The 27,145-nt window shown below is 47.4% G+C and overlaps 3 protein-coding genes across 3 annotated transcripts; all 3 read left to right on the top strand.

Annotated features, from left to right (window-relative positions):
* Positions 1–725: 725 nt before the first annotated feature.
* On the top strand, positions 726–6,791 carry LOC135812034 (uncharacterized). Its single transcript, XM_065325379.1, has 4 exons — positions 726–1,315; positions 2,730–3,023; positions 5,889–6,649; positions 6,765–6,791. The coding sequence occupies exons 1-4, from the start codon at positions 961–963 to the stop codon at positions 6,789–6,791; spliced, it is 1,437 nt and encodes a 478-aa protein (XP_065181451.1). The 5' UTR covers positions 726–960.
* On the top strand, positions 6,704–22,438 carry LOC135813568 (uncharacterized). The gene is made up of 5 exons (XM_065326662.1): positions 6,704–8,419; positions 8,734–9,146; positions 13,099–15,207; positions 15,555–15,945; positions 22,140–22,438. The coding sequence occupies exons 1-3, from the start codon at positions 6,800–6,802 to the stop codon at positions 14,249–14,251; spliced, it is 3,186 nt and encodes a 1,061-aa protein (XP_065182734.1). The 5' UTR covers positions 6,704–6,799; the 3' UTR covers positions 14,252–15,207; positions 15,555–15,945; positions 22,140–22,438.
* On the top strand, positions 16,793–22,144 carry LOC135813577 (uncharacterized). The gene is made up of 2 exons (XM_065326671.1): positions 16,793–19,832; positions 19,931–22,144. Exons 1-2 carry the CDS (start codon positions 16,812–16,814, stop codon positions 19,931–19,933), a joined length of 3,024 nt encoding a protein of 1,007 aa, XP_065182743.1. The 5' UTR covers positions 16,793–16,811; the 3' UTR covers positions 19,934–22,144.
* Positions 22,439–27,145: the final 4,707 nt, after the last annotated feature.

Here is a 27,145-nt window from a genome sequence, read left to right as displayed (position 1 = left end):
TGCCAGCCATCAGTCTGCCATCCATGTCCGCCATCACCGGTGCCATCATCATCGGTAGGTCAGCCAATTGCAAACCTACCTCCAGTTGACCAAGGCGGCCATAGCAGAAAGCCTCGGAGTTGATGTTGAACATCCACACACGTCTGGATTCGTTTGAATGGGTTTTCCAAGTTGCCAATCGGTGCTTGGTTTGGCTCACCCCAAGCCAGCCAATGATCTACTTCGGACTTCGTCGGGTCATGACCTGTACTTGCATCCACGATCTTCCGAAACTCGCCACCACCAACGGCCGCATCAGCCTCCTTCACCGGTTGCTCGGTGAAAATGGGCGAAACTGAAGCAAAAGCGAGAAAAGCGATCACAACTACCAGTAGATCTACCAGTACCAGGGAGTCGTCAAATAAGTAATTGACGACTAGACTCCCTGACAACTGCACGTACTTGTGCCAAGTACCATTGCCATGCCGACCCACCACCAAATTAATGATTTTTAAAAATCATTAATTTTGTAAATGTCTCGTCTTCCATGACGTAGATCTACTCTGTCCAAGGGACGAAGCGCATGCGCGCGTGACACTGATACAGTACAGACATGTACAGTCATACCAGTACTTGTAGTAGCAACGACTCCGAGTCTTGAAAGGGTTGAGTTATCATCATGATCATGACATGGTTATACCGGGGGTCCTGATTTTCACGACTCCCCGCTATGTAGACTCTACAACATCTACCGGTTCGCGGTAGGTCTACGCGCCGGTAGGTCTACCCGATAATCGTAATATTTCTTGGCGCATTTTCTCTGTCGGACGGTTGTTGCAGTGCTGGTGATTTGTGTGGGTCGTGTAGTTGTGTGCGGTGTTCTCCATTGTTCACTGTGGACAGAACGATTCACGCCAGGCGGCGTGGACAGAGTGAGGCCTTGACGGAGTGGTTGGTTGTGACGGTTTTGCTGCCGGCGCAATGCCGGACAGTGTGCGGTACAACATCAAGTACTTGGTATCCAATGTAGATGTGTCACTGATCTTGGAGGACCTGCTGGAGAAGGATGTCCTCAGTGAAGAGGAATACGTTACTGCCTCTGGAAAGGAAAACGAGAAGTGGGATCTTTCAAAGTATGTAGTGAGGCTGATGCTAACGAAAACGGACGAACAGGTGGATAGATTCCTGAATTTGATTCAACACAGCCAGCCTCATGTAGCGGAGCATATTGCCAGTACCATGGCGAACCGACGCAAAGCAACTGCCGGTGGGAAAACTGACCGTCCAACGAAGCCAATGTCGGCAGATCGTGAGTCAACACGTGACCCGTCCTCCGGTAAGTGTTCACATTGACTACAGTGGCGTAGGAAGGTGTGTGTGTGTGTGTGTGGAAGGGGGTGGGGGGGGACTCGTTGAACATGCATGTAACTACTGTTGTGGACATGGAAATCCAGTCGCACGTCTAGCGGCCCCAGGGTGCTGGCCATGCAGCCGTGGATAAGCTGTACACACATGCATTTTATGCGCTGCAGTGCGCTAGTCGCAAAGGATCAACAATCATGTGCCCTGCACGCAGCATTCTGTACGCGCTGAGGGCGCCGGCCCCGGTCAATCGACGGGATTTCCATGTCCACGACAGTACATTTGCATGAACAGTTCTGCTCAATGAAATCCAGTCACAGCATCACTCAAGTACACGCTGGAATGAAATCCAGTCACAGCATCACTCAAGTACACGCTGGAATGAAATCCAGTCACAGCATCACTCAAGTACACGCTGGAATGAAATCCAGTCACATCATCACTCAAGTACACGCTGGAATGAAATCCAGTCACAGCATCACTCAAGTACGCGCTGGGCGTTGCGCAGCCCTAGACCTGCAAACAATGGGCTGCAAAATGGTGCAAGGCACAAACTTGAGTGACGCGACTGGATTTCATTGAGCAGCACTGCCAGTACTTACTTTTTAGCAGTGAGAACTGCTTACAGAGTTCAATTAGTTTATGCATTCACATCAATCGTATTGAGAGCTGACCCTGGGAATGCAGTGGGTTCAGTTAGATGGACAGTCCTGAGGTTATAACCAGATCTACATGACGAATCTGTAGATCTACAAGAAATGCAGGTGCCACCGGCGTGAAGCACTGTCATGGGTCACTAGATTATTGCTAGGGAGTTCAGTTCCAGCCTGGGTCAGGTGAAAACTGCAGTCACAACTCGCGTGTAAATTTTAACCCTTTGTGTACGGACTGTACAACTTTCGATCTCCTGGGATCGAAACTTTTCAAGATTTTAATCTATCGTAACTCAGTCATTTCTTTTTTTATTTTCAAAAACTAAGATATGTAGGTCGAAGAGAAAACTCCCAGCTGTCCATTGAAACAATCGCTGAAGCGCTCCGATGTGCGGTTCTGGGAATGTGTGTGTGTGTGTTTGTGTGTGTGCATGTGTGTGTGTGCATGCGCACGTGAGTGCGTGAGTGTGTGTGTATGTGTGTGTGTGTGTGTGTATGTGTGTGTGTGTCCATTGTTCTTATCACCTGACGATGGCCAAGTGCCGAAACGTTGTAAAATAACGGAACTTGTTCGGATGTGCAGTGCTATGGGAATGGTGTGTCCAATCAAATTCCTTTCCATGTATCATCTGTGTTGTGCAATTCCATTTTTATTTGTTTCTTGACATGTAGTTGTGTGTAGTTGTGTGTTCATGTGTCATCTGTGCCTTCTGTATTTTGCTGCTTTCGCAACAGACAATCCGTTTGACCTGACAAGGTTTGTGTGTGACATTCAACCATGGTTGAACAAAGTTGACGCAGATCGACTGCGACAGATGGTGATCAAGAAACATCTCATAACTGACAGCGCATCAATAGAGAGACTAAAGAGAATTCAGTCCCGGGATGGACTATCTGATCATAATGAGGCGCTCATCCAGTTGCTCAGAGCTGGTGGCCTAAAGACTTATCGTGATCTCTGTGTTGTCATTGAGGAACTTGGTTATGCCGACAAGAGCAAGGAAATGCTCTCCATTTTGTCCCACCCAGGTATGTTGTTGCTATACGTTTACTGCAATGTGTTCAACTTTGATGGTGCGTAATGAACAGCCGAGAGTTTTCTTTTCGACGTACATATGTTAGTTTTTGGAAATAACCCAGGAATGACTGAGTTCCGATCGATTGAAATTTTGAAAAGTTTGTAGTTGTACAGTCCGTAAATTGGGCCCCGCGTGAGATCTCTTTGGCCTGACTTTGACCCCGCTTCTATCTTATCCCGTGGCCAGTACTCCCTTGTCGATGCTGTTTTAGGTAGCTGAGGTCATTGCCTTTCCATTGATGCCACACATGCCATGCCTGAACAAAAAAGGTGGAGCCGCGGTTTGCACAGAGGCATAGAGAAGTACTGATCTCGACCAGAGGCAAACACGGCCTCGGCAGGTACACCCAATTTTCGTGTTCAGCAGCCTCGAATTAGTCTAAAACAAGAGGATTCTAGAACATTTAGCCTCGCACTTTATCGCAGTAGAAGGAACATTATCACAGAAGCCAGCCCACAGCGATTTCCCGGTGGTGGACGTAAAAATCGAGTGAATCGAGCGCACACTATAGAAGCTGTGACCGTGAAAGCATGTGAGTTGTGGAAGCAGGCAAACCCGGCATGCCGTGCAGCACATGCATGCACACGGCATACATGTGCACAACCTGCATTGTCATGCACTTCATGCAATTAAGCACTTCAGTTCGCACGCGCATCTATGCACCAAATAGTGCAGTGCTGGACGGAAACCACCCCGTCCCCTTCCATACTTGAATTGCTTTCTGTGACTGCTCAGGCTTTCATTTTCCAAACTTCAATTGCTTCGAAATCGCAAACATTGTTTTAGTAGAAGTCAGTTTTTCCTCATTGCTATGCCGCAGCTATAGTGCAGTATTCCAGAGAATGCCACTTTCCAGACAAAATGTTCAACTGAGACTTAGTACAGTAGTTGTTGGCGAGCGAAGATTCCAAGGTACTTTGGCGGCAGTCATAAATTTGAACATTTCCATGGAAATACTAAGCCCAAGGCTACCAGCCATCATTCAATGACCTCCAAAAGATCTCACTAGGTCAAGATGGTCATCAACACCACTGTGGAAAATCCACTATCAGTGGAACATGACTTTGTTATTAATTGTAGAGTTTTACAACAACCACTAGAGAGGTTTTGCTGAGCAAAAGTTCGCGTAAATTTTCGATTGACGTCGCGAGAAGCAACTTCGCACGAACGTTCGCAGCTGTGAACGCGAAAGTTGAAGGAAATACGAAACAATTTTCGCAGTAATTTTCGCTGATCACGGACCAGTGACTATTGGTGAACCACGCTCATGCAATGTTTGGTGCTTCATCTTTCACAATCCAGTAGATATACTCTTGGCTTGGTCCTCCAGTGCTAGCTTTCCCATATGGCAGCCCGTGTTGCTTAATCTCCGGAACCATGTCCGATTTCCTACCCTGGTCGTCTTTTCAGAGTCGATTATATCAATGATCCCTGTTTTCTTGATTTTCAGGTGTTGATGCGCCGGATTACAGCACAGGCAAACCCGTTTGTCTGCCGGTCATGGACAACGTAGTCAAAGAGTTCTCGTCGCAGGGTGCTGCCACTTGCAAAAATAAATAATCGGATGAAGACGACTTCTCAAACAAGCGCGAGTACACGCGTGTTTTCCTGGAACGAAAATCATGCAAAATACAAATTTCGCGCAAACGTTCGCAGAAATATTTGCAAGCCCAGACGCGGTAATCCATGCAAAGTTTTGCTCAGCAAAGCGTCTCTACTAGTACGAGATAAGCCCGGGATTCTTGTTTGAAATCGGGGCGTTATTCTCAAACGTAAACGTATCCCTCTGTTATTCTTGCAACGTAAACGTATCCCTCTGTCATTGCTCAGTGCACAGAACACTACCAGTACTAAGAAATTTTGATTTTATGATCTTTCCATAGGTATTTTAGGGAAACATGTTGGTGATCTACCCCCCCCCCCCCCCCCTCCCACGACCTGTGGTGCTGGCACGTGTCAACCATGTGGAACATTCGGGGCTGGGAAAATGGAAGTAAGTATTAGTTTGGAAGACCGCGTGGCATGAAGAAGTGCCTAGAACTGGACAGAAGCCGGCCAGCCACTGCTGTACCAGCACGATGGTCCGCGTCCGCACACAATGAAACTCAATGCACGTGCGTTTGCAGCGCAAGGGAAAGCGAAGGGACCCGACATTCAGATTGTTGTTCAGGCGGGACAAAACCCCGATGTCAACGCGGACGACTTGGCATTCTTCTACAGCCTGGAGACAGACGTGTCACTGATGGCGAAGGAAACCAGAAAGGAGCTCAGAAGTTCTGCAGGCTTTGGAAACATGCTGGCAGCAGAACCCCGCTGCCAAAATGAAAAGCATTAAATGTTTGCTTGTTTTGCCATGGCACATTCCATCGCATTCTGGAGAGCGGCGGAGAGAAAAACTGTCGACAGCGGCACCGTGCAAATCGTCAAGTTCACAGTTCAAGCAAAGAAGTACGATCAAATATTTTCTCGGCATATTTTAATGTTTACAGAGCGTGAGCTGTCAGTGTGTCAGCACTGAAGACGGGAGTCAGTGAGGAAGCACACTCAATGCAGGGAATGAGTTGTGATCGGATTCAGATGAAGAGAGAAGCTGGACCACTTCGAAACAAATTGTGTGACATCTATAAACTACTATCTCTCGTATGCGCATTGTTTTCCCCTCTGCGAAGTGTGTTGTAGCCATAAAATGCTTTTGACGGAACTGCAAAAACATGCAACAACATTTCGCTTAACAAAGGAAGTACATCATACATCCCTTTTGAAAGAGTTTCAAAACTTACAACAGGTTTATTCATACTTTCTGTTGCCTTTGTAGGTATCACCATGACAACAGTTGGCAAACAGAAAACACAGCCATTGCAGCACACAGTGGGAGCTTGTCAGGCAGACCAACAACGGACGTCCAACAGATGTGAACCAATCTTCAAACAACCAACATCAGCTGAAACAACAGCCAGTGTAACTAGAACGGGTACAACATCCAATACAACATTGACTACAACACAGGATTCAACAAGATCAGCAACTTCAAGCCAGTCATCTCTACCGGACAAAGACCGACACTTCACTGGCAGGAATGACATTGTTAAAGAGATCAGTCACAACATTATCACAACAAAGTCCAAGTCATCATCTACACGTGTGCAGAGTCTTGTGGCACCAGCTGGTTTTGGTAAGACGTCCGTAGCCATTGCTGTTGGACATGTATGTCGCAATGCTGGTTGTCGTGTGGAGTTCTTTGACTTACGCGGTGTAGCTGGTGTTGATGCTGTCCAGGCAATGATTCAGAACCGACTCGAAACAAACCCAGCTTCATCTGAAACTACTGGCAAGACAACAAAATCAACTGATGCCATGGATGATGATGGTGGCAAACACCACATGCTAGTTATTCTGGACAATGCCGAGGATGCTATCCAGGCCAATGCGGATAAGGATTTCCAACTACAAGATGTCATACAACGACTACTACGCCAACAACACAGCGTACATGTCCTACTGACAAGTCGTGTTTACTTTGACCTACACGCTGCCCAGTTTAAACTACAACAACACCGTCTTGATGGTCTGACAAAGGTTTGTGCTGTTGGTCTTCTCCATGGTCTATGTGGTGAAGGTAGTGTGAGCATTGAAGATGCACAGAGGTTATTGGATCATTGTGGAAATGTTCCACTTGCTGTACGCATTACAGCTGGTCTTCTACAAGGTGGCCGATTAACTCCCACCATGTTGCTGTCATTGTTCAAGAAGCTTGGTCTTGATGTCTTCAACGATGATCGTCTTAAACCGAATCATCGGATTCTGCAGCTGTTGAAAGTAGCATACAACACATTACAACAGGATGACAAGGAGTCATTCCATGCACTTGCTCAACTACGCTCCTCGTTCTCATCTGAATGTGCTTGTGTGATGGTGGGTTTGCCTGCAACTGATGCCAATGTGGTTCATCTTGTACGTTTTGATCCTCTGATCAAGATTTGTTTCCTGGATTACAATTCGTATTTGAAACGCTACTCTTTGCAACCATTCGTCGCCGAGTTTGGTCGTTACCAATGCCCTGAAGACAAGCAACGCATGTACCAACGGCGAATGTGCAAGCATTTCCTTGGCTTTGTGAAGGAAGTTGATGACCGTAGAGGTTGTGGTGCAGACAAAGCAATGTATTGGAGTTACCAACTTCTTCAGGAAAGCGTGAACATACAGAGTGCTTTGTCAGTTGTTGATGTTTTGTCTGGTGATGACTTGCTTCCTTTCTCTGGATTAACAAAGTCGTCGGGTATCCTATTGGCCTTGTTTCGGAGAGCAGTACTTGTTGGAGAGTTTGGGGACAGGTTTCAAAGATTGGCCAAAGCATCGCTATCTGTACAAGCTGACAGCATTTGCAACTCGGTCCTGTGTTATATTATACGTCCAAGCATTGCAGATTCTGATTTCACTTTTGAGAGTTTGGATTCCAGAACCCAAATGCTCCTGGAGAAATCTGAACAAGAACCGACAGGAGTGGAGTCGCAGTTGCAGCTTATTTTCATGCAACTTTTTCTGGAGTCATGCAGGGTATTCATGTCTCTGGACATCGACTGCAAGGAAGGACAGGTTGAGCCCAGCCAGGAAACAATATCCCGTCTGCAGGTGGTGTACCAGCGTGTTACAACAACACTGGGAATGGGTCTTGCAACAGGTGTCACTGAATGTGCCCTGAAACTCATTCAACTGTATTGTTCCACTCTGCTAAACAAGGATATTCCCAATGTACAGGTGGTAGAAGACCTTGCTGAGAGAGTGATGTCATCACGCTTCCTATCACAGGATGGTGCAGTCAGGTCATGCGCCGTAATGTACGGTTTTCTGCTACAATGCATATTTGTGATCCTGGGCAAGGTCATGTCAAGTTCCTGCAGCAGTGAGTGGATTATTTCACCATCATTGCTTACAACACTGGGTATACCACTGTGCAAGTGGAAACATGTACCAACTGCTTTCAGGCGCTCGGTCAAAACCCATGACGACTTTACCACTGTGTCTACTTTTCGGTTACAACGGTACCTGTACTCCATGGATAATGACACAGTGTCCACACTACTGGGCATGCTCTGGAGTGAAGTGTACAGCTACCGATACAGCTCCTTAGTAGCTATTGGAAGGTCACACACAACTCCAAAGGGTCTCACTCTACCAGCACAGCATCCCTACAACATTGTGATGGACTATGTCAGGAGATGGTGTAATGGCTCGGATCCAGCAGATCACACAACATCACTGATTAACAACTGTAGCCAGAACAAGATACCTGATCTTGAAGTGATGCAGTCTTGTATTTTTACGGCTAGAGCACTGCTTACTTTCGAGGTAAGCTGGTATTGCAGTGTACACAGTTCAAGTTACCATAACTGTTTTTTTCATCCACATTCCACTCTGAATGGAACATTGTATTGCAAACCAGTATACTCAGTAATTATCTACTGTATAGTGTCTGTCTCTCTAAGGTTGATTTCTTGAAGAACACAGAGGGGAATGTGATAATTTTGAACATTGTAACTATGGAAAGGGAATGTGTTGCTTTCTGCTATATCAGTCCAGTTTGTAATTCTTGAACATGTGCTTGTTTTGCTTGTCCGTTACGTTCTTTCCTACACTGTTCTTTGTTGTGTGCTTTGTTGTAGAATACTGCCTTAGCACCTGACGACATTTCCGAACTCTTCCCAGCATTGAAGTCAGTGGTTAAGGATCTCAGTGCTTACCTGCCAAGCAATTGTGCAACTGGTCTCTCAGTGTCTGGAATTGTGTACCTACCACCCTTAACTGGGCCCCTTGACAGGCTTTACGTCCCTCTCCTTGCTGCCCTACATCATCAATCCAAGAGAGGCCGTGTGAGCATTGATCACCACATTGCACTACTGGAATGGTGTCCACGTGTTGCAGCATGTTTTGTCTGCTATGACCTGGACAACATCACGGCATGTCCTCGTTGTGGCATGGCTTACCTGTGTGGCAAACATCGTCTAACTGGTGAACACCTAAGTGAACACAACCAACACTGTGATATGCTGGAAGCACTCAGATATCGCATACCACGGTAAGAGTGTTAGCATCATACGAGAGTGTGTGCACATGTGCTGTGTGTGTTGTGTGTGCTGTGTGTGCACTGTGTGCTGTGTGTGCACTGTGTGCTGTGTGTGCACTGTGTGCTGTGTGTGCACTGTGTGCTGTGTGTGCACTGTGTGCTGTGCTCGTATGTCAGTACTTATGTCGTACACGAGAGTCACCGCTGTGTCTGTGACAGGGGTGGACTGACAGGGTGGTACTTACATCAGATCATTGATTTTGGCAATGTTACAGAAAGGGTATGTTCTAACGGGTACTCTGTGTGTGTGTGTGTGTGTGTGTGTGTGTGTGTGTGTGTGTGTGTGTGTGTGTGTGTGTCTCTTTCTCTCTCTCTCTCTCTCTCTCTCTCTCTCTCTCTATCTATCTATCTATCTCTCTCTCTCTCTCTCTGTATTCATTGCGCGAAATCGTACAACACCTGTGCATTTAAAAAATCTGCGCGCTGAAGATGGCGACGCCAATGCATTTGGTATTATGCAGCCCTCATGCTACCTCATGCTAGGGGTGAGGGGATAAGTCTCACAATCACACCCCATTAGCCGCAGTGATGGTACGTGATGATAGACCGGTTCCAAAGAAGCAAGAGACAATAGCTGAGCCACATCATCACATCCGATTGTCAGCGATTCACACTGCCCAACGGAGGCAGACGCACAAATCTCCCGCCGTGGGCCGATGACACAAGCGGTCACCGAGGCAAACAGTCAGCCCACCGTGAGGACTAAATAATCCTATCCACCGTGGACCGCTAGTATACTGCCCACAAAGGGTGCACAAATGGCCGACGCGGCCAGCAACCTGCCCGCCGACGGTGCATGAACGGCCGCCGAGGCTAACAACTTACCCATTGAGGGTTAAAGTATACAGCCCAACCGATGGTCAACGAGAAGGCTAAAGCATACAGCCCAATCAAGGGCGCGCGAGTAAGAATACAGCCCCGCCAAAGGTGCACAAAAGCATACAGCTCAACAGTGGGTGCACGAGCGGCCGTCGAAGCCAATAACCGGCCCACCGAGGGTTAAAACAACAATTTTCGTGTTCAGCAGCCTCGAATTAGTCTATAGAACAAGAGCATTTTAGAACATTTCACCTCGCACTTTATCGCAGTAGAAGGGAAATGATCACAGAAACCAGCCCACAACGATTTCCCGGTGGTAGACGTAAAAATGGAGTGAACCGTGCGCGTGCGCGCGCTCACACTGTAGAAGCTGTGGCGGTGAAAGCATATGAGTTGTGCAAGCAGGCACACCTGGCATGCATGTCGTGCAACTCATGCATGCACACGGCATGCATGTGTACATACTATATCGCCATGCAGCTGACACGCGCATGTATGCACCAAATAGTGCAGTAGTAAAAAAGTAAAGTTTGCACATCCGCGTTACCACCGGCTATACAATTGCGTTGAGAAACACAACCAGCTTAGGAAGTTTCGCATGTGCCAGGCCACCACCATGCCTGTGCTACCAAGGTGGCAGATGCAGCGCCTAACGGCGAGGGTGAGGTGGTAAGTCTCACAACCAATGCCCGACAAGGGGGCTAACCTCGTTAGCTGCATCCATGTTACCCTCACTCCGAGTAGTGAGTACGAGGTGATTCGTCATTATTTAACACGAAAGTAAAAAAGCCTTCCGTAGGGTTCGAGGTGCGAATCTTTCCATTTCTTCCCCTAAAAATGTAATACTAATATCCTTATATTGCAATGGTGGGTTGTTCATTCACATAATCCTCGGTGTTGGGAAGCAGGGGGCAGTTGAAAAATGGCAATTTTTCTGCATATTATTTGTTGTGGTCATTTCTTAACATCATGGTAAAATAGGCCTTAGCACCACAATTTCAAGTCAGTTTTCAATAGAAAGAGACCCTATGCGTCCAGGATGGTCCAGAAAGACTGGATCAAGAATATGTGAGCCCCGGCCAGCGAAAACCAGCACTTGTGTACTTGATATCAATCATCAAAATGTGACGTCAAAGTTTGGGACGCGCAGTGAGCTGGCTTTTGAAGATTCTTTTTCGATCGAGTGGGTGTCTTTGTTGTCAAAGGAGTTTCAAGTGTCTTCAAATGTCTCTGGTCAATTGATTTTAGCGCTAGGTGAGAGCTTGTCACACGGAGGTTGAGTTTAGACACAGCGATGGCGACAGGTGTCGCGACAAAGACTTAGGTCCAGAGTTGTCAGCGTGAGACTCCCCGTACGAAGCGGCGCTGAAAGTTAGTTCGCGATTGGAATTATTTCTTTGGTGGCGATCTCGCTGAGTTTGTCCAGCAGTGGCGAGTCTCATATGCATAGCAACGAATAGCCCTCATAAAATCGACACTGGATACTGGTGGCTACGATAGTCAGTGCTGGAATAATAGCGACTGCGAGGAGAAGCTGATTGTCGACCCGCTGAGCGATCCGTATTTCTACATCGACAACAATGATGTTGCAGACACTGATGGAGGGCTTCTCACGGCGCAAAACAGAGCATAGTATTATCAGTACTCTACCTTGCCAGACGACGCCAAGCTGGCTGCTGCCTGTGCTGAGAAAGGGGATCCCTAAAAACTCAAACCGGCTGAACGCTTTGGGGCACGTGCTACAAAACGCGAGTATTCGCTCATATCATTGAAATACAATTATGCGGAAATCATGGTCTGAGTGAAAGTGTGCAAGGGAGTGGATGTCAGTGGTATTGGTCAGTACATCTATCAGTATGGCAAGCTTTGGGACAACGCTCAAACTGCCTGCACAGAGGTCCCTGAACACAATTTGGAAGGCCAGCCACCAATCATCGTTTTGCACTCTGGTGTTGTAAAGAAGGTAGTGATGTATACGGAATATCGTCACACTTCTGAACTACTCATGCCTGCAGCACCAAGAGGGCAAGCCTGACTTGCATTCTATTTACTTACATGTACCTATTCCACATCACAATCAGAAACTGTAGGATCAACTTGCATGGAGTCACTAGGCATGGATGCTGCGCCAACTGTACGGAATCTTGACCTGTGTGACTTCAAACTCTATTTTCCATGCTTTCCCTTATCAGATTGTCACCAAACTTGATAACTTGAATGATTAATAGTGTAGAAACAATTTCGAGGGAAAAAATAATTTTAGAAAAAATTTCACATGTTCAGATTTCTGCTGGCTGGGGCTCATGTTCATCCAAATTCAAGCAATTCAAGCTTGCATAGCAATAGATGTATCACCCTGATTTCATATGCAATTGTGATCAACATCTGTGAGTAAATTCAGTAATTGCCAATGTTTGGCCAATTCCAGGGCCAACACACCGACATTTCTCCTTCCCAGGCGTCGTTTCCAGTATGTAGCTATCATATGCTTCCTCTTCAGCTAAATGTGTTGTCAATGGAGGTTGAAACCAGCGGCTATGACTCTCTTATACTCTATATTACCGTAAACATCGCGCACATGCAGACTGAAAGCTCTTGCAATGTCACTTCCTGAAGGAATATCAGTCTCAATTTTGGAGGCGAACTTGACAGAACATTGGCAATGGCAATGGCAAAAAGAAATTTGACATGACTTTTTGCATGCGCTGGCAATGAGATATTTTACCGATTTGTTAAGAAATGACTCAATGTTAAAAAATTACGAATCACCTCGTACCCAGTTGACCGTGGGTGTCGGCGCAGTTCACTGCATGTAAAGTGGTTCACGCATGCATCACCGCATTTGCTAGCACAGTACACGCTCCCTGCTCCCAGCGCTGGTCTCGAACTCCGGACCTTGTGATTCGCAGGCAAGCCCACAACTACTCGGCCAAAGCGCTGGTGAAAAGTGCAGTGCTGGATGTAAACCACAAATTCCCCATCCATACTTGGATTGCTTTCTGTGACTGCTCGGGTCATCATTTTCCAAACTTCAATCGTCCATAACTTTGAATTGCCTTGGAATTTCTGTTTCAAACTTTCGCAGGTTCAACTGCGGGAACCACATGTGCAGAAGGCCATGCACTGATGCTGGGCGGTGTCCGGAAGGAATACCGGGCAGGTGTCTTTTAGCTATCACCAAACCATTGGCGGATATGCCTCATGATGGCAATTGCGACATGTCTTGTCACGGAGAACACAAATGTGATGTAATCTGCACTCGTTGTCGCAAGAACGAATGCGATAAGCCGTTTGGTCACGAAGGAAATGAGCACGTCTGTGGAGAGAAGCGTTGCCGTCACACATGTGTTGTCAAGCAATGTGTTAATTGTGGAGCAATCAAAACAAAGCAGGACTCACCACCAATGTGCCGAGAGAAGTCTGGACAACATTGTACAATGCGACAATGTCACAAGGACTGCGCAAGCACTGACCACCTTCACAAACCAAGTGATGGTGAATATCACTACTGTGGGAAGCATGCCTGTAACAAGAGATGCTCTCTCAATGGTCAATGCCCTAATGCATGTAAAGGTGAGAAGGGATTTTGTACGGAGATTATCAAAGAACCCTGGACAAATGAAGAGCATAGTTGTGTTCTCACCTGCTTTGGAAAGCAAGAAGAGCACAAGTGCACAATGCCATGTCCAGGGTGCTCAGAATCTCATCACAAAAAGCCATGCAAAGAGTCTCCTGCTGATGTCACACATGCACATAACTGTGTGCAGCCAGGCTGTGTTCGAACATGCAGAGTGCGTGAATGTCGGAATTGCCAGGCAATCATAATTCAAAGCCCGCAATCATGTGATCGAGGGGGACACTGTAAGGAGAAATTCTGTCAATCACGGTGTGCGCAACCAAGCCACCTCCATGAACACTCCGACTTGGCACCCCACAACTGCGGAGTTCACAAGTGCAACAGGAAGTGCGACACACAAGGTGATTGTCCACCGTACAACGGCGAGAGAGAAGTCTGCAGGTCTACTGTTACGAAGCTTTCTACCACCTCATTCCACGAATCAGCCTGCCTGTTTACATGTCATGGGAAGGAACATAAAGTTAAATGTCTTCAACGGTGTGAGCACACAAGAGGTTGGGGTATTTGGCAGTGTAGCCGACAGTGCAAACTTCCTTTTCCCCATACGGCACACCATCGATGTAAGGTCCATCAAGCGAAGGCAGATGGTTCAGTGCCTTAGGATGAAAGTGCTGAGCATGATTCAGTACGATCAAATATTTTCTCGGCATCTTTTAAAGGTTACGGAGCAAGAGCTGTCAGTGTGTCAGCGCTGAACAAGAACCGACAGGAGTGGGGTCACCGCTGCAGCTACATTTGATGCAACTTTCTCTGGAGTCATGCAGGCTATCCATGTCTCTGGACATCAACTGCAGGGAAGGACAGGTTGAGCCCAGGCAGGAAACACTATCCCGTCTGCAGGTGGTATACCAGCGTGTTACAACAACACTGGGAATGGGTCTTGCAACAGGTGTCACTGAATATGCCCTGAAACTCATTCAACTGTATTGTTCCACTCTGCTAAACAAGGATATGCCCAATGTACAGGTGGTAGAAGACCTTGCTGAGAGCGTGATGTCATCACGCTTCCTATCACAGGATGGTGCAGTCCCTTCATGTACTGGAATGTACGGTTTTCTGCAACAGTGCATTGCTGTGATCCTGGGCAAGGTTATGTCAGGTTCCTGCAGCAGTGAGTGGATTATTTCACCATCATTGATTACACCACTGGGTATACCGCTGTGCAAGTGGAAACATGTACCAACTGCTATCAGCCGCACGTTCAATACCCATGACGACCACACTACCTTGTCTGCTTTTCAGTTACAACAGTACCTGTACTCCATGGATAATGACACAGTAACCAGACAACTGGACATGTACTTCTATGGCATGTACAACATCCAGTACATATCCTTGGTAGTAAATGGAAGGGCATGCACAACTCCAACGGGTCTCACTCTACCAGCACAGCATCCCTACAACATTGTGATGGACTATGTCAGGAGATGGTGTCATGGCTCAAACCCAGCAGATCACACAACAGCACTGATTAACAACTGTAGCCAGAACAAGATACCTGATCTTGAAGTGATGCAGTCTTGTATTCTGACGGCTAGAGCACTGCTCAGGATTGAGGTAAGCTGGTAGTACAGTGTTCACAATTCAGGTTACCATAACTGTTTTTCATCCACATTCCACTCTGAATGGAACATTGTATTGCAAACCAGTATACTCAGTAATTATCTACTGTATAGTGTCTGTCTCTCTAAGGTTGATTTCTTGAAGAACACAGAGGGGAATGTGATAATTTTGAACATTGTAAACTATGGAAATGGAATGTGTTGCTTTCCGCTATATCAGTCTGATTTGCTATTATTGTGCATGATGTTCTCTGTTTCAAGTGTACTGGCTTCAGTTACTTTCTTTTCTACACTTTTCTTTGTTGTGTGCTTTGCCCTGGAATACGATCTTTGCACTTGCAGAAATGTCTAAACTCTTCCCAGCGTTGAAGTCATTGGTTAATGATCTCAGTGCTTGCCTGCCAAGCAAGTGTGCAACTGGTCTGTCAGTGTCTGGAATTGTGTACTTACCACCACAAGCTGGAGACGATACTCTACTATACTACTCTCTCATTGCTGCCCTGCATCGTCAATCCAAGAGAGGCCGTGTGAGCATTGATCACCACATTGCACTACTGGAATGGTGTCCACGTGTAGCAGCATGTTTTGTCTGCTATGACCTGGACAACATCGCAGCATGTCCTCGTTGTGGCATGGCTTACCTGTGTGGCAAACATCGTCAAACTGATGAGCACCTAAGTGAACACAACCAACACTGTGCTATGCTGGCAGGACTCAGACATCGCACACTGCAGTAAGTTAGAGTGATGGCATCATGCAAGAGTGTGTGCACGTGTGCCGTGTGCCGTGTGCTGTACTCGTATGTCAGTAATTTACCAGCACAACAGAACCACCACTGTGTGCTGTACTCGTATGTCAGTAATTTACCAGTACAACAGAACCACTGCTGTGTGCTGTACTCGTATGTCAGTAATTTAACAGTACAACAGAACCACTGCTGTGTGCTGTACTCGTATGTCAGTAATTTACCAGTACAACAGAACCACTGCTGTGTGCTGTACTCGTATGTCAGTAATTTACCAGTACAACAGAACCACTGCTGTGTGCTGTACTCGTATGTCAGTAATTTAACAGTACAACAGAACCACTGCTGTGTACTGTACTCGTATGTCAGTAATTTAACAGTACAACAGAACCACCGCTGTGTGCTGTACTCGTATGTCAGTAATTTACCAGTACACCAGAACCACTGCTGTGTGCTGTGACAGGGGTGAACTTACAGGGTGGTACTTGTACTAGGTCTTTGATTTTGGAAATGTTAAATAAATTTTATATTCCAACAGTCTCTGTCTCTTTATCTCTCTGTTTTTGTATCTGTCTCTGTCCCTGTCTCTTTCTTTTTCACTCTCTGTCTGTCTGTCTGTCTGTCTCTCTCTCTCTCTCTCTCTCTATCTTTTTCTCTCTCTCTCTCTCTCTCTCTCTCTCTCTCTCTCTCTCTCTCTCTCTCTCTCTCTCTCTCTCTCTCTCTCGCTCTCTTTCTCACTATCTCTCTCTCTTCCTCTCTCTCTCTCTCTATCTATCTCTCTGTCTCTCTCTCTCTCTCTCTCTCTCTCTCTCTCTCTCTCTCTCTCTCTCTTCAGCCCATCTGTAGGTCAGACAATGACTCCTGGAGATGAATTGCGAACAATCCCGCACGAATCCACTCCCTGTCATAATGAGTCTTTACTTCATGTCCTGAATCAACGGGACATGGACAAGGTAGAAGTCCGGCAGTCCCTACTGCTACCGTCAGCCAAAAACACCAAGGCATGGCACACAATAAACGCTCAGTTGAAGATCCATCTCACTCAACATTTCCCAACCTCATACCTCAAAAACACTAACATCGAAGAGACTCTGGACAAACTAGAGAACTTCATTCACTGGTTTTTCGACCAGAAACCACCACCACCTCCACCAAAACACAAGAATGCAAATAAAAACCGTGCAGTGGAAAAACTCCGGGCTCACAGGCGTGATTTAAAGCGCCAATTTCGTAAGATCAAAAACCCGGACGAAGTACCTGCAGCGCTCAGAAATGAGTATTTTTCAATTGGAAAACAAATCAAGCGTCTTTTGAAACAACAAAAGATGTACGACGATCGATCCCGGAACAAGAGGGACCAGGATGCCTTTCTCAAGGACCCATATGCCTTCGGAAAGAAATTGTTTCAACCAACCAACCATGTCAAACCCACTTTCTCTGACACTACCTGCTTTGAGTACTTCCAACACACATATGCAGACCAGGATCGTGCCACTTCGTACGAATCCTGCCCCAGTGCAGGGAAGCCCCGGGATTGCACCCACCCAGTCGATGAGGGGACCCCTACATGGACTGAATTTCAGAATGTTTTGAAGAAGTGTCGCAACACCTCTGCACCGGGTCCTGACAAGATACCTTACATAGTTTGGAAGCTTTGTCCCTCCCTTCAATCCATTCTTTTCACCATCTTTGGGCGGGTTTGGGAGAGCAAGATCATTCCAAGGCAGTGGCAGGTAGCGTGTATCACACTCCTGGCCAAGGGGGAGGTGTCTGATGATCCTTCGAAATTCCGACCGATTGCTCTAGCGAACACGTCCGGGAAGATCTTTTTCACCTTAGTTGCAAAGCGCCTCTTGAAACATATGCTAGGCAATAAGTTCTTCGATGGTGACAACCAGAAAGGATTTATGCCTGCAAAGGCTGGGTGCTTAGAGCATACATCACTTTGTTATGAGGCGATGCGTGATGCAAAGACGGCAAAACGCCAAATTTGCATTGCGTGGATAGATTTGAAGAATGCATTTGGTTCAGTGCGCCACAATCTGATACAGTATGCTCTAACCCACTACAGCCTTCCTTTGCAATTCAGGAAATTAATTTTTTCCTACTACGACAGTCTTTGCGCTTTCGTCGTACAACCACACACACCCACCTTTAATTACAACATTGGTGTTTTCCAGGGGTGCCCCTTGTCCCCGGTCCTTTTCAATATTTGTTTCCAGCTTCTGCTGGACTCACTTGCAGCCCCTGAATTAAGTTGCCTCTCCTATGATTTTAAATCTGCCCCTTTGCAAGTGTCCCAAACAGCTTTTGCTGATGACTTAGGCCTCTATAGCAAATCTAGTGCAGGTTGTCAAAAACTCATTGCGGTCACGGAGGACTTTCTCTCGTGGACCCAATGTATGCAGGCGGCGCCGCACAAATGCAAAAGCAGTGCAGCAAAGCTTGTAGATGGCCGGTACAAACCTTACGATCCCTGCCTGACAATGTCAGGGAGGAAGATCGCTTTCATTGACACTGCAGAGTTCAAGTTCCTGGGGCGAAGGCTGCATGCTGATTGCTCTGAGCAGACCCAGCGGGAAGACATCCGTCAACTCACTGTATCTCTCATGCAAAAAGTAGATGGCTCTTGGCTTCAAGACCACCACAAGCTATGGCTTTACCACCATCTTGTAGTGCCCAAGCTTTCTTGGTCTTTCCAGGTTCTTGAACTCACACAAGGTTTTGTACGTGAACTGCACTTTATGTGTTTACCATTTCTGAAGAAATGGTCAGGCCTACCTCGATGCGCAAACTCTGCCATTCTTTTTATTGGCAGTCGCAAACGCTTTGGCTTACGCCTCCACTACCTTCCTACGGTGTGGAAAAAGTGCCAGTCCATCAAATGGCACATTCTTCGATCGAGTGGGGACGCGCGCATGAGGGCGCTGTACACTCTGCGTCGGAGTAAGGATGCGAAGCTGACAAAGCGATATGCGGCGACAATAGAGCTGGAGTGTGCAGAGGCATCAGTAGGTTCAGGGACTCTCCGTCCACCGTCATCTTCAAGTCATCGTGCAGGGTTGGGTGCTCCTGCTCCGAAGCAGCATTCCAAACCCCCGAGGAAGGATCTCCTTCAAACATTTGAGGAGATCAACGCGCAGGAGCAGATTTTGAGGCTGAAGACTCTTCAGGTGCAAGGCAAGTGGTTGGAGTGGACATCGGTGATGTGGCAGGACCTCTCGTGGAAATCCCTTTTGTACGGTGGTACTGGTAAGGATTTGAAATTTCTTCTCGCATCAACCCTCGACGTGCTACCTTCTCCGACGAACCTACGCCGTTGGGGAAACACCGTAGTGGATCCGTACTGTAGTTTGTGCCGTACCTGGGCCTGTACTACGCGCCACGTGCTTGGCGCTTGTCGCGTAGCGCTGGACCAGGGACGTTACACCTGGAGGCACGACAACGTACTCGGGGTCATCGTCAGGAACATGCGTGAGGAGATTCGAATCCGCACTGCTGCAAACACCGTACAAACCGAAAATTCAAATGAGCTTGACTTCATCTCGTTTTGCAAGGCGGGAGAGAAGCCAGTTCGCGTTCAGCCCAGACGAAAGTTGGTTACGACTGATCTCCTGTCAGCGGCCTCAGACTGGAAACTTCTTGTCGACTCAGTTAGTGCAAAGATTTCTTTCCCTAGCTGTGTTGCACTTACCACCCTAAGACCAGATATGGTTCTGTACTCTACGAGTCGTAGGATTGTATTCTGGATGGAGTTGACAGTTTGTGCTGAGGACAGATTCAGTGTCAGTAACTCGCGGAAGGACAGGCGGTATGCGGATCTGGCCGATCAATGCCGAGCAAACGGGTGGCAGGTCGTTTCTTTTTCGGTTGAGGTAGGTGTGCGTGGTTTCATCCCGGACTCTCTTCGGAGGGCTCTGAAAGCGCTTGGATTTTCTAATCGAAGAATAAAATTTATTTGTAATTTGTGCAGTAAGACGTCTCTGCGAAGCAGCTACATCATCTGGTTGCGGCGTCAACAAAAACACTGGTCGGAAGATCCACTTTTCTGAGGTACTGTATGTGGGGCTCCGTTTATTGAGGTGCGTTGAAATTTATTCTCTTTATCTTATTATTTCTTTTCTATAATTTCCCCATATGAGTTCCTATCAGTTGCTGTGAACACCTTGAGTGGAGAGCGCTTGCTCGAGCGTTGAACCGGGTTCTTAATCCACCATACCCAGTTCGCAAGGCTGGGCGGGGTTGTGAGCAGGCTTTCATTTCATCTTTTCTTATTATTTCTTATTATTTCTGCTTTTCATCTCATTACAAAAATTCTGCGCTTTTTCTCCATCTGCGCATAAAATCTAGACTGACAACCTGCTTGTTAAATCATGCACCTGCTTTCAGGCGTAAAAACCCTGTTGTAGAGGTCTCAGTCCTCATTTGTTAGACTTACCTGTCTTTATAAATGTAACTTACTCTCTCTCTCTCTCTCTCTCTCTCTCTCTCTCTCTCTCTCTCTCTCTCTCTCTCTCTCTCTCTCTCTCTCTCTCTCTCTCTCTCTCTCTCGCTCTCTCTCTCTCTCTCTCTCTATCTGTCTCTCTCTCTCTCTTTCTCTCTCTCTCTCTCTCTCTCTCTCTATCTATCTATCTATCTCTCTCTCTCTCTCTCTCTATTTCTCTCTCGCTCTCTCTTTTCTCTTTCTCAAACATAATTGCCAACGCTCCCATGCACCCGCCTGCACGTACGACGTACTCATGCACACATACACACATTCACAAACAATTGACACATTGGGTTGGGGGTTGCCTGACTTCTTTTAGAAAAAAGGATGTTAAAAGAATATGCTCAATGCTTTCAGTAATTTATATAATAGTATGTGATGATAAAGAAAGTAAATTATCGTTTCTGTTCCAAAAGTGAACTCACGACGGGCGCTAACACCCAGGATACCCTAGCGGCAGATGCAGCGCCTGGCATTGGGGGTGAGGGGATACGTCTCACAACTACTGGCACGAATGCCGAGGAACCCCGTTAGCCGCAGCTATGATATGTCATGATTGACCGGTTCCAAAGAAGCAAGAGACAATAGCTGTGCCAAATCATCACATCTGATCGTCAGCAACTCACACTGCCCACTGGGGGCAGGCGCACAAATGGCCGACCATGGGCCGATGACATGAGCGGCCACCGAGGCCAACAGCCAGCCCACTGAGGGCTAAATGATCCTGCCCACCGTGGGTCGCTAGCATACTGCCCGCCAATTGGCCGACGCGGCCAGAAACCTGCTCGCCGAGGGTGCATGAATGGCTGCCGAGGCTAACAACTTACCCATCGAGTGTTTTAAAAGCATACAGCCCAATCGAGGGCGCACGAATGGCCGCGGAGACCAGCAACCTGCCTACCGAAGCCTAACGCAAACAGCCCAACCGAGGGTGCACGAATGGCCGCCCACGCCAGAGACCTGCCTACCGAAGGCTGAAGCCTACAGCCCAACCAAGGGTGCACGAATAAGCACACAGCCCCTACGAGGGTGCACGAAAGGCCGTTGAGGCCAATAACCTGCCCCCCCCCCCCCCCCCCAGCCCAGGGTTAAAGCAAACTTCCGGCAAGGGGTAAATCGTAGTGCCCAACGAGGGCTAGAGCATACTGTCCACCGAGGGCTAGAGCATACTGCCCACCGTGGGTCACTGATGATCATATACTACCGACTGAGGGCTGAGTCGTACTGCCTATTGAGCCAGCAAACAGCCACCGAGGCTGAGAACCTACCTGCCAAGGGATAAAGCATACTGCCCAGTGGGGGCGAACGAACGACCAACAAGGCCAAGAGGCCAATTGAGTCATATTTCCACGATTCCTTTTCAATTTCTCTCTCCTCTCACGGGGAGACTGACATGACCATTTTAGGCATGTGTTAGTGCATGCGTTCTGTCAGGTGTGCGTGTGTTTGTTGTGGGAAGAGCCACATTGCTTGTACTCATTGCCACCTACCATTCAGTTTGTTGTAAGAACTGGAATGTCCTATTAATAGTATTGCCTCTCTGAAAGGACTCGACATGCTTTGAGAGTTGTCAATGTGTGTGTGTTTGTGTGTGTGTGTGCGTGCGTGCGTGCGTGTGTGCGCGCGTGCGTGTGTGCGTGTCTGCATGCATGCATGTGTACGTGTGTATGCACCCTCTCTGTTGTACATTCTCCAGGGCGAGGTGAGCTTCTGAGGATCTCTACTGGATAGTGTTTAGCAGTTGAGATTGGTGAACTTGACCAGCACTGGACAGGGATCATTTCCACCAGCTACTGCAGTAAGAGATACTCCAACAGCACACTACCTGTCATTGATCACAACACTGTGACATCACTTGTATAGACATGATGTATACAGATTGTCTATGACACACAGTGTTGTGTTACTATGTAGATATAATGATCAACTGAACTACATGTACTGTCTAGTCCAGTCTACTGTGGTATCAGTTTTACTGAATGTGTTCATGTCTACTCTAACCTACTGTTTTTACACTAGTCACTGTACAGAATAGTTACCGGTATGTCAGTTAAACCTGGAAAACTCTACTCTACAAATGTTTATACTGCAATGTATATTGCCATAGCAGTGTCAGCCATACCCTGTACATACAAGTTCATGCTACTATCTTTGAGATACACATCATATTTTACTCCAGTATTGAAATCTAGCAGCAATGCTAGCATTTGTTTGGCAAGCAAGAAATGCCCGTTGTCTGCTACCATGCCAAGTCATGAAGCATCGTGAATGTAGCCATAGTTCGACCCTAGCACACACACACTGCAGCTCCTTCCACGTTTCCAATTGTGGCCGGGTTTTCAGTAGACCACAGGACCTATCCTGCTTGAACATGGCAATGTGTCCCAGGTTCAATGTGTTTGTGTGTACGTGCGTTAGCACGTGCGCACGTGTTTGTGTGCGTGTGTTTGTGTATGTATGTATGTATGTATGTGTGTGTGCGTTTGTGTATGTATATGTGTGTGGGGGGGGGGAGTGCGCGTGGATGTGCATGCACGTGTTTGTGTGTGTGTGGGGGGGGGGGAGGGATGCACATGGATGTGCATGGATGCACGTGTGTGTGCGTGTGTGTGTGTGGGGGGGGGGGGGTGCGCATGGATGTGCATGGATGTGCATGCACGTGTGTGTGTGTGTGTGTGTGTGTGTGTGTGTGTGTGTGTGTGTGTGCGTGTGTGTTTGTTATTTGAGTATGAACATGCTCAAGGGGACACCATGCCAAACTAGAGTGTGCCCATTCATTACAAGCTCATGAACGGGATCCTACCTCTGCCAGTATTTGCATTACGTTGTCATCAGTAATATGCACTGCAGTGTTGTAATGATCAAATTCATCATGGTTAAGATCTACAATGTACTGTCGTGAACATTGAAATCAGATAGGATGATCGGGACCGGCACCCTTACTTCTGTTTGCATGTACACACACTATAGTTTATGTGCACACTGTAAAAATGGATCAGCAGTGCTCACGACTGCAAGGCCAGTGCCCAGTGGCCGCTTGACTTCTCAACGGATTTCAAAGTCCACGACAGTACATTGAAGTGTAGTTATTATGGAGGTGGTACACGTCACGGACCATGATTCTGTGGCGATACTGCACCCAGAGATCACTACTGGCCGTGCTCATGGGCAGGCACAAGAGTATGGTAACGCCCGCTGGGGTGGGGGTACCTGAGCCCTCTGAGGCTCTGGATTCGGATGAGCAGATCCTGAGTTTGGATTTGCCACGAGCGCAGTGCCACACAGTGTTCAAGGGGGGGGGGGGGGGGCAACAGCAAATAATATTGCAGTGCCGGTCTGGGACAGTACAGGCACGTGTTGACTGCATGTGATTTCTGGTTTCATATCCTAACACTTTGTATGAAGTCAGCATTCATGCAGTACTTCAAGTATAAAGCATCTTGAATAGTGACGTAAATAAGTACCGCTAGTCGGGTACAGAAAACAGAGTGACTTGGCAGCAAGTAGTAGTGATGTCATAGCAGTACAGCCGTTAAGAGTAGTGATGTCATAGCAGTACAGCCAGTAAGTAGTAGTGATGTCATAGCGGTACAGCCGTTAAGTAGTACTGATGTCATAGCCAATATTTTCCTTGTAATAAACTTAAAAATATTCACAATAAAGTCCCTCTCCATGCTTCCAGGATGGTGGAACGGATGGAACTTGAAATAGAAACAAACTGTGAACGGGCCTAGCTGAGAAAGAAAAAGAACTTCTTGGTGATGGCTCGGAAAAATGCACATTAGCTATGAGAGTCGACACTGATAAGTCTGGTGGATTGAACAGTGCGATGTCGTTAACAACCCATTATAGAACACAGATTGGGCCGAGCTAGGGCACTAATGAATGTAGCACAAAAAAGCATGGGCTGTGTGAATAATAATAATATCATAGGCCTACTTGAAGTAGTCACGGTAGGTAAGTGGAATTTGTCATGTGACCAGCATTGATGGTGGATATGCTAAAATACATATACATGTAGAGTAGTGATGATACTAGCATTCAAACTGGAGAATGGGACGGTCAAGGGTGGACTGTGAGGAGACTAGCATTGAAACTGGAGAATGGGACGGTCAAGGGTGGACTGTGAGGAGACTAGCAACAGCAGTGAGGATGCACACATGCACATGCACTGCCGACTTAACCTTTTTACTGGCATTTCTTCGGTTCGTCCGGAATCAGAACGTTGGCTGTGGTGGTGCCAAGTAGCATGGAGTGGCGCTCGTACGACTTTGATTTACGGAAGCGACTGTCCGTGCCATACAGAAAATCAAAGATTCCTGCATAGCAGCAGCCAACATAAACAAAAAAATAATGTCAGTTTTTATAATTACACAGTAGGTATCGGTTATAGCGTGGGTGTTTGAAAACGACTTTCTATTTCTATAATATCCGATATTTATTACTCACGATATTGAAAATCAAGTGTGACATATCATGTGCATGTGCGCAGAGTCAGGAAGATCATCCTATAATGCAATGTAGTGCTACTGTGCATGCAGCCAGTCATAGTCCCATAGCCTCATAGGCTGACCATTGTGGCTATGCAACATGAGTTACATGACCACAACAGTTGAACCTGCAGCACTACGTAGTCTACGACCCAACGCTAGTCGGATCAGAACTGCATTGGACAGATGTTATTACTACAGGCGATATACTTTGTACTAATCTGGTGTGTTTTGCTACACAAAGTCCAATTTTAGGACCGATAATATTCGGCTGTCCGATAAAATTGCTTGTAAGAATAAATGTGCACTTGAAACCCATGTTATGATTATGAAAACATGAGAGTTCATTCTTGTGGGCAGTATATTCTTTTACACGACCACGCTATAACCGATACGCACTGTACGAGGTACACAAACTCACCAGCAGGCACATGGGGCTAGCATGGAGTCAGCAGTACATGGGGCTAGCATGGAGTCAGCAGTACATGGGGCTAGCATGGAGTCAGCAGTACATGGGGCTAGCATGGAGTCAGCAGTACATGGGGCTAGCATGAAGTCAGCAGTACATGGGGCTAGCATGGAGTCAGCAGTACATGGGGCTAGCATGGAGTCAGCAGTACATGGGACTAGCATGGAGTCAGCAGTACATGGGACTAGCATGGAGTCAGCAGTACATGGGGCTAGCATGGAGTCAGCAGTACATGGGGCTAGCATGGAGTCAGCAGTACATGGGGCTAGCATGGAGTCAGCAGTACATGGGGCTAACATGGAGTCAGCAGTATATGGGGCTAGCATGGAGTCAGCAGTACATGGGGCTAACATGGAGTCAGCAGTATATGGGGCTAGCATGGAGTCAGCAGTACATGGGGCTAACATGGAGTCAGCAGTACATGGGGCTAGCATGGGGTCAGCAGTACATGGGGCTAGCATGGAGTCAGCAGTACATGGGGCTAGCATGGAGTCAGCAGTACATGGGACTAGCATGGAGTCAGCAGTACATGGGGCTAGCATGGAGTCAGCAGTACATGGGGCTAGCATGGAGTCAGCAGTACATGGGGCTAACATGGAGTCAGCAGTACATGGGGCTAGCATGGGGTCAGCAGTACATGGGGCTAGCATGGAGTCAGCAGTACATGGGGCTAGCATGGAGTCAGCAGTGCATGGGGCTAGCATGGAGTCAGCAGTGAGACGGTGCTGGTAGGGCCTGCCATGCTCAACTGACCAGAGGTCTCGGCATCATCGAATGGCAGACTCACCAAACTGAGGGCATTGTAGTGCATTGGATCAGAATCAGACAATACCTATAGGAACATTCATGGTAAGAAGAGACAACAACCATGACACTGGTATGCAAGTGAACTGCTGGAAACAGGGAGTATTTCTTTTCTGTTGTTGGGAGGCAGGGACTGGGGAGTAATAGTCGTCACGAAAAAAATTCAGCCAATGCCATGGATACATGTACAGTGGCATGGTGCCTGTCACAATCGCATTCATGCATTTACAGTCATAAGAGGGTCTACCAGCATAGCACTGAACTAATACAGTCCACGGCTCTGCACTCTGCCTGCTCCAGTCGAGTCGAGCACAGCACATACTGTGCACTGCAGAGTGCAGTCCCGGCAGCAGAGCATGAGACATTCACTAGGCTATTGCTTGCACTAGCAGTGGCAGTGCATGCTACCCATGCACAGTACAGCTACTGGTAGCAGTGGCAGTGCATGCTACCCATGCACAGTACAGCTTCTGGTAGCAGTGGCAGTGCATGCTACCCATCCACAGTACAGCTACTGGTAGCAGTGGCAGTGCATGCTACCCATCCACAGTACAGCTACTGGTAGCAGTGGCAGTGCATGCTACCCATGCACAGTACAGCTACTGGTAGCAGTGGCAGTGCATGCTACCCATGCACAGTACAGCTACTGGTAGCAGTGGCAGTGTATGCTGCCCATGCACAGTACAGCTACCGGTAGCAGTGGCAGTGCATGCTACCCATGCACAGTACAGCTACTGGTAGCAGTGGCAGTGCATGCTACCCATGCACAGTACAGCTGCCGGTAGCAGTGGCAGTGCATGCTGCCCATGCACAATACAGCTACCGGTAGCAGTGGCAGTGCGTGCTGCCCATGCACAGTACAGCTACCGGTAGCAGTGGCAGTGCATGCTACCCATGCACAGTACAGCTACCGGTAGCAGTGGCAGTGCATGCTACCCA

The sequence above is a fragment of the Sycon ciliatum genome, chromosome 1 (assembly GCF_964019385.1).
Source record: "Sycon ciliatum chromosome 1, ocSycCili1.1, whole genome shotgun sequence".
Taxonomy (NCBI): domain Eukaryota; kingdom Metazoa; phylum Porifera; class Calcarea; order Leucosolenida; family Sycettidae; genus Sycon; species Sycon ciliatum.
Note: the sequence above shows the minus strand (reverse complement) of the source record. Positions and strands in the feature narration are given on the sequence as shown.

Excerpts from the sequence above, each read along its gene's own strand:
- LOC135812034 (XM_065325379.1), top strand. The coding sequence starts at position 961 with ATGCCGGACAGTGTGCGGTACAACATCAAGTACTTGGTATCCAATGTA. Across the intron at positions 3,024-5,888 it reads CTCCATTTTGTCCCACCCAG|GTATCACCATGACAACAGTT; the intron begins GTATGTTGTTGC and ends TTGCCTTTGTAG. Across the intron at positions 6,650-6,764 it reads GTCTTGATGGTCTGACAAAG|CTGGTCTTCTACAAGGTGGC; the intron begins GTTTGTGCTGTT and ends TACGCATTACAG.
- LOC135813577 (XM_065326671.1), top strand. The coding sequence starts at position 16,812 with ATGACTCCTGGAGATGAATTGCGAACAATCCCGCACGAATCCACTCCC.
- LOC135813568 (XM_065326662.1), top strand. The coding sequence starts at position 6,800 with ATGTTGCTGTCATTGTTCAAGAAGCTTGGTCTTGATGTCTTCAACGAT. Across the intron at positions 8,420-8,733 it reads GAGCACTGCTTACTTTCGAG|AATACTGCCTTAGCACCTGA; the intron begins GTAAGCTGGTAT and ends GCTTTGTTGTAG. Across the intron at positions 9,147-13,098 it reads CTCAGATATCGCATACCACG|GTTCAACTGCGGGAACCACA; the intron begins GTAAGAGTGTTA and ends AAACTTTCGCAG.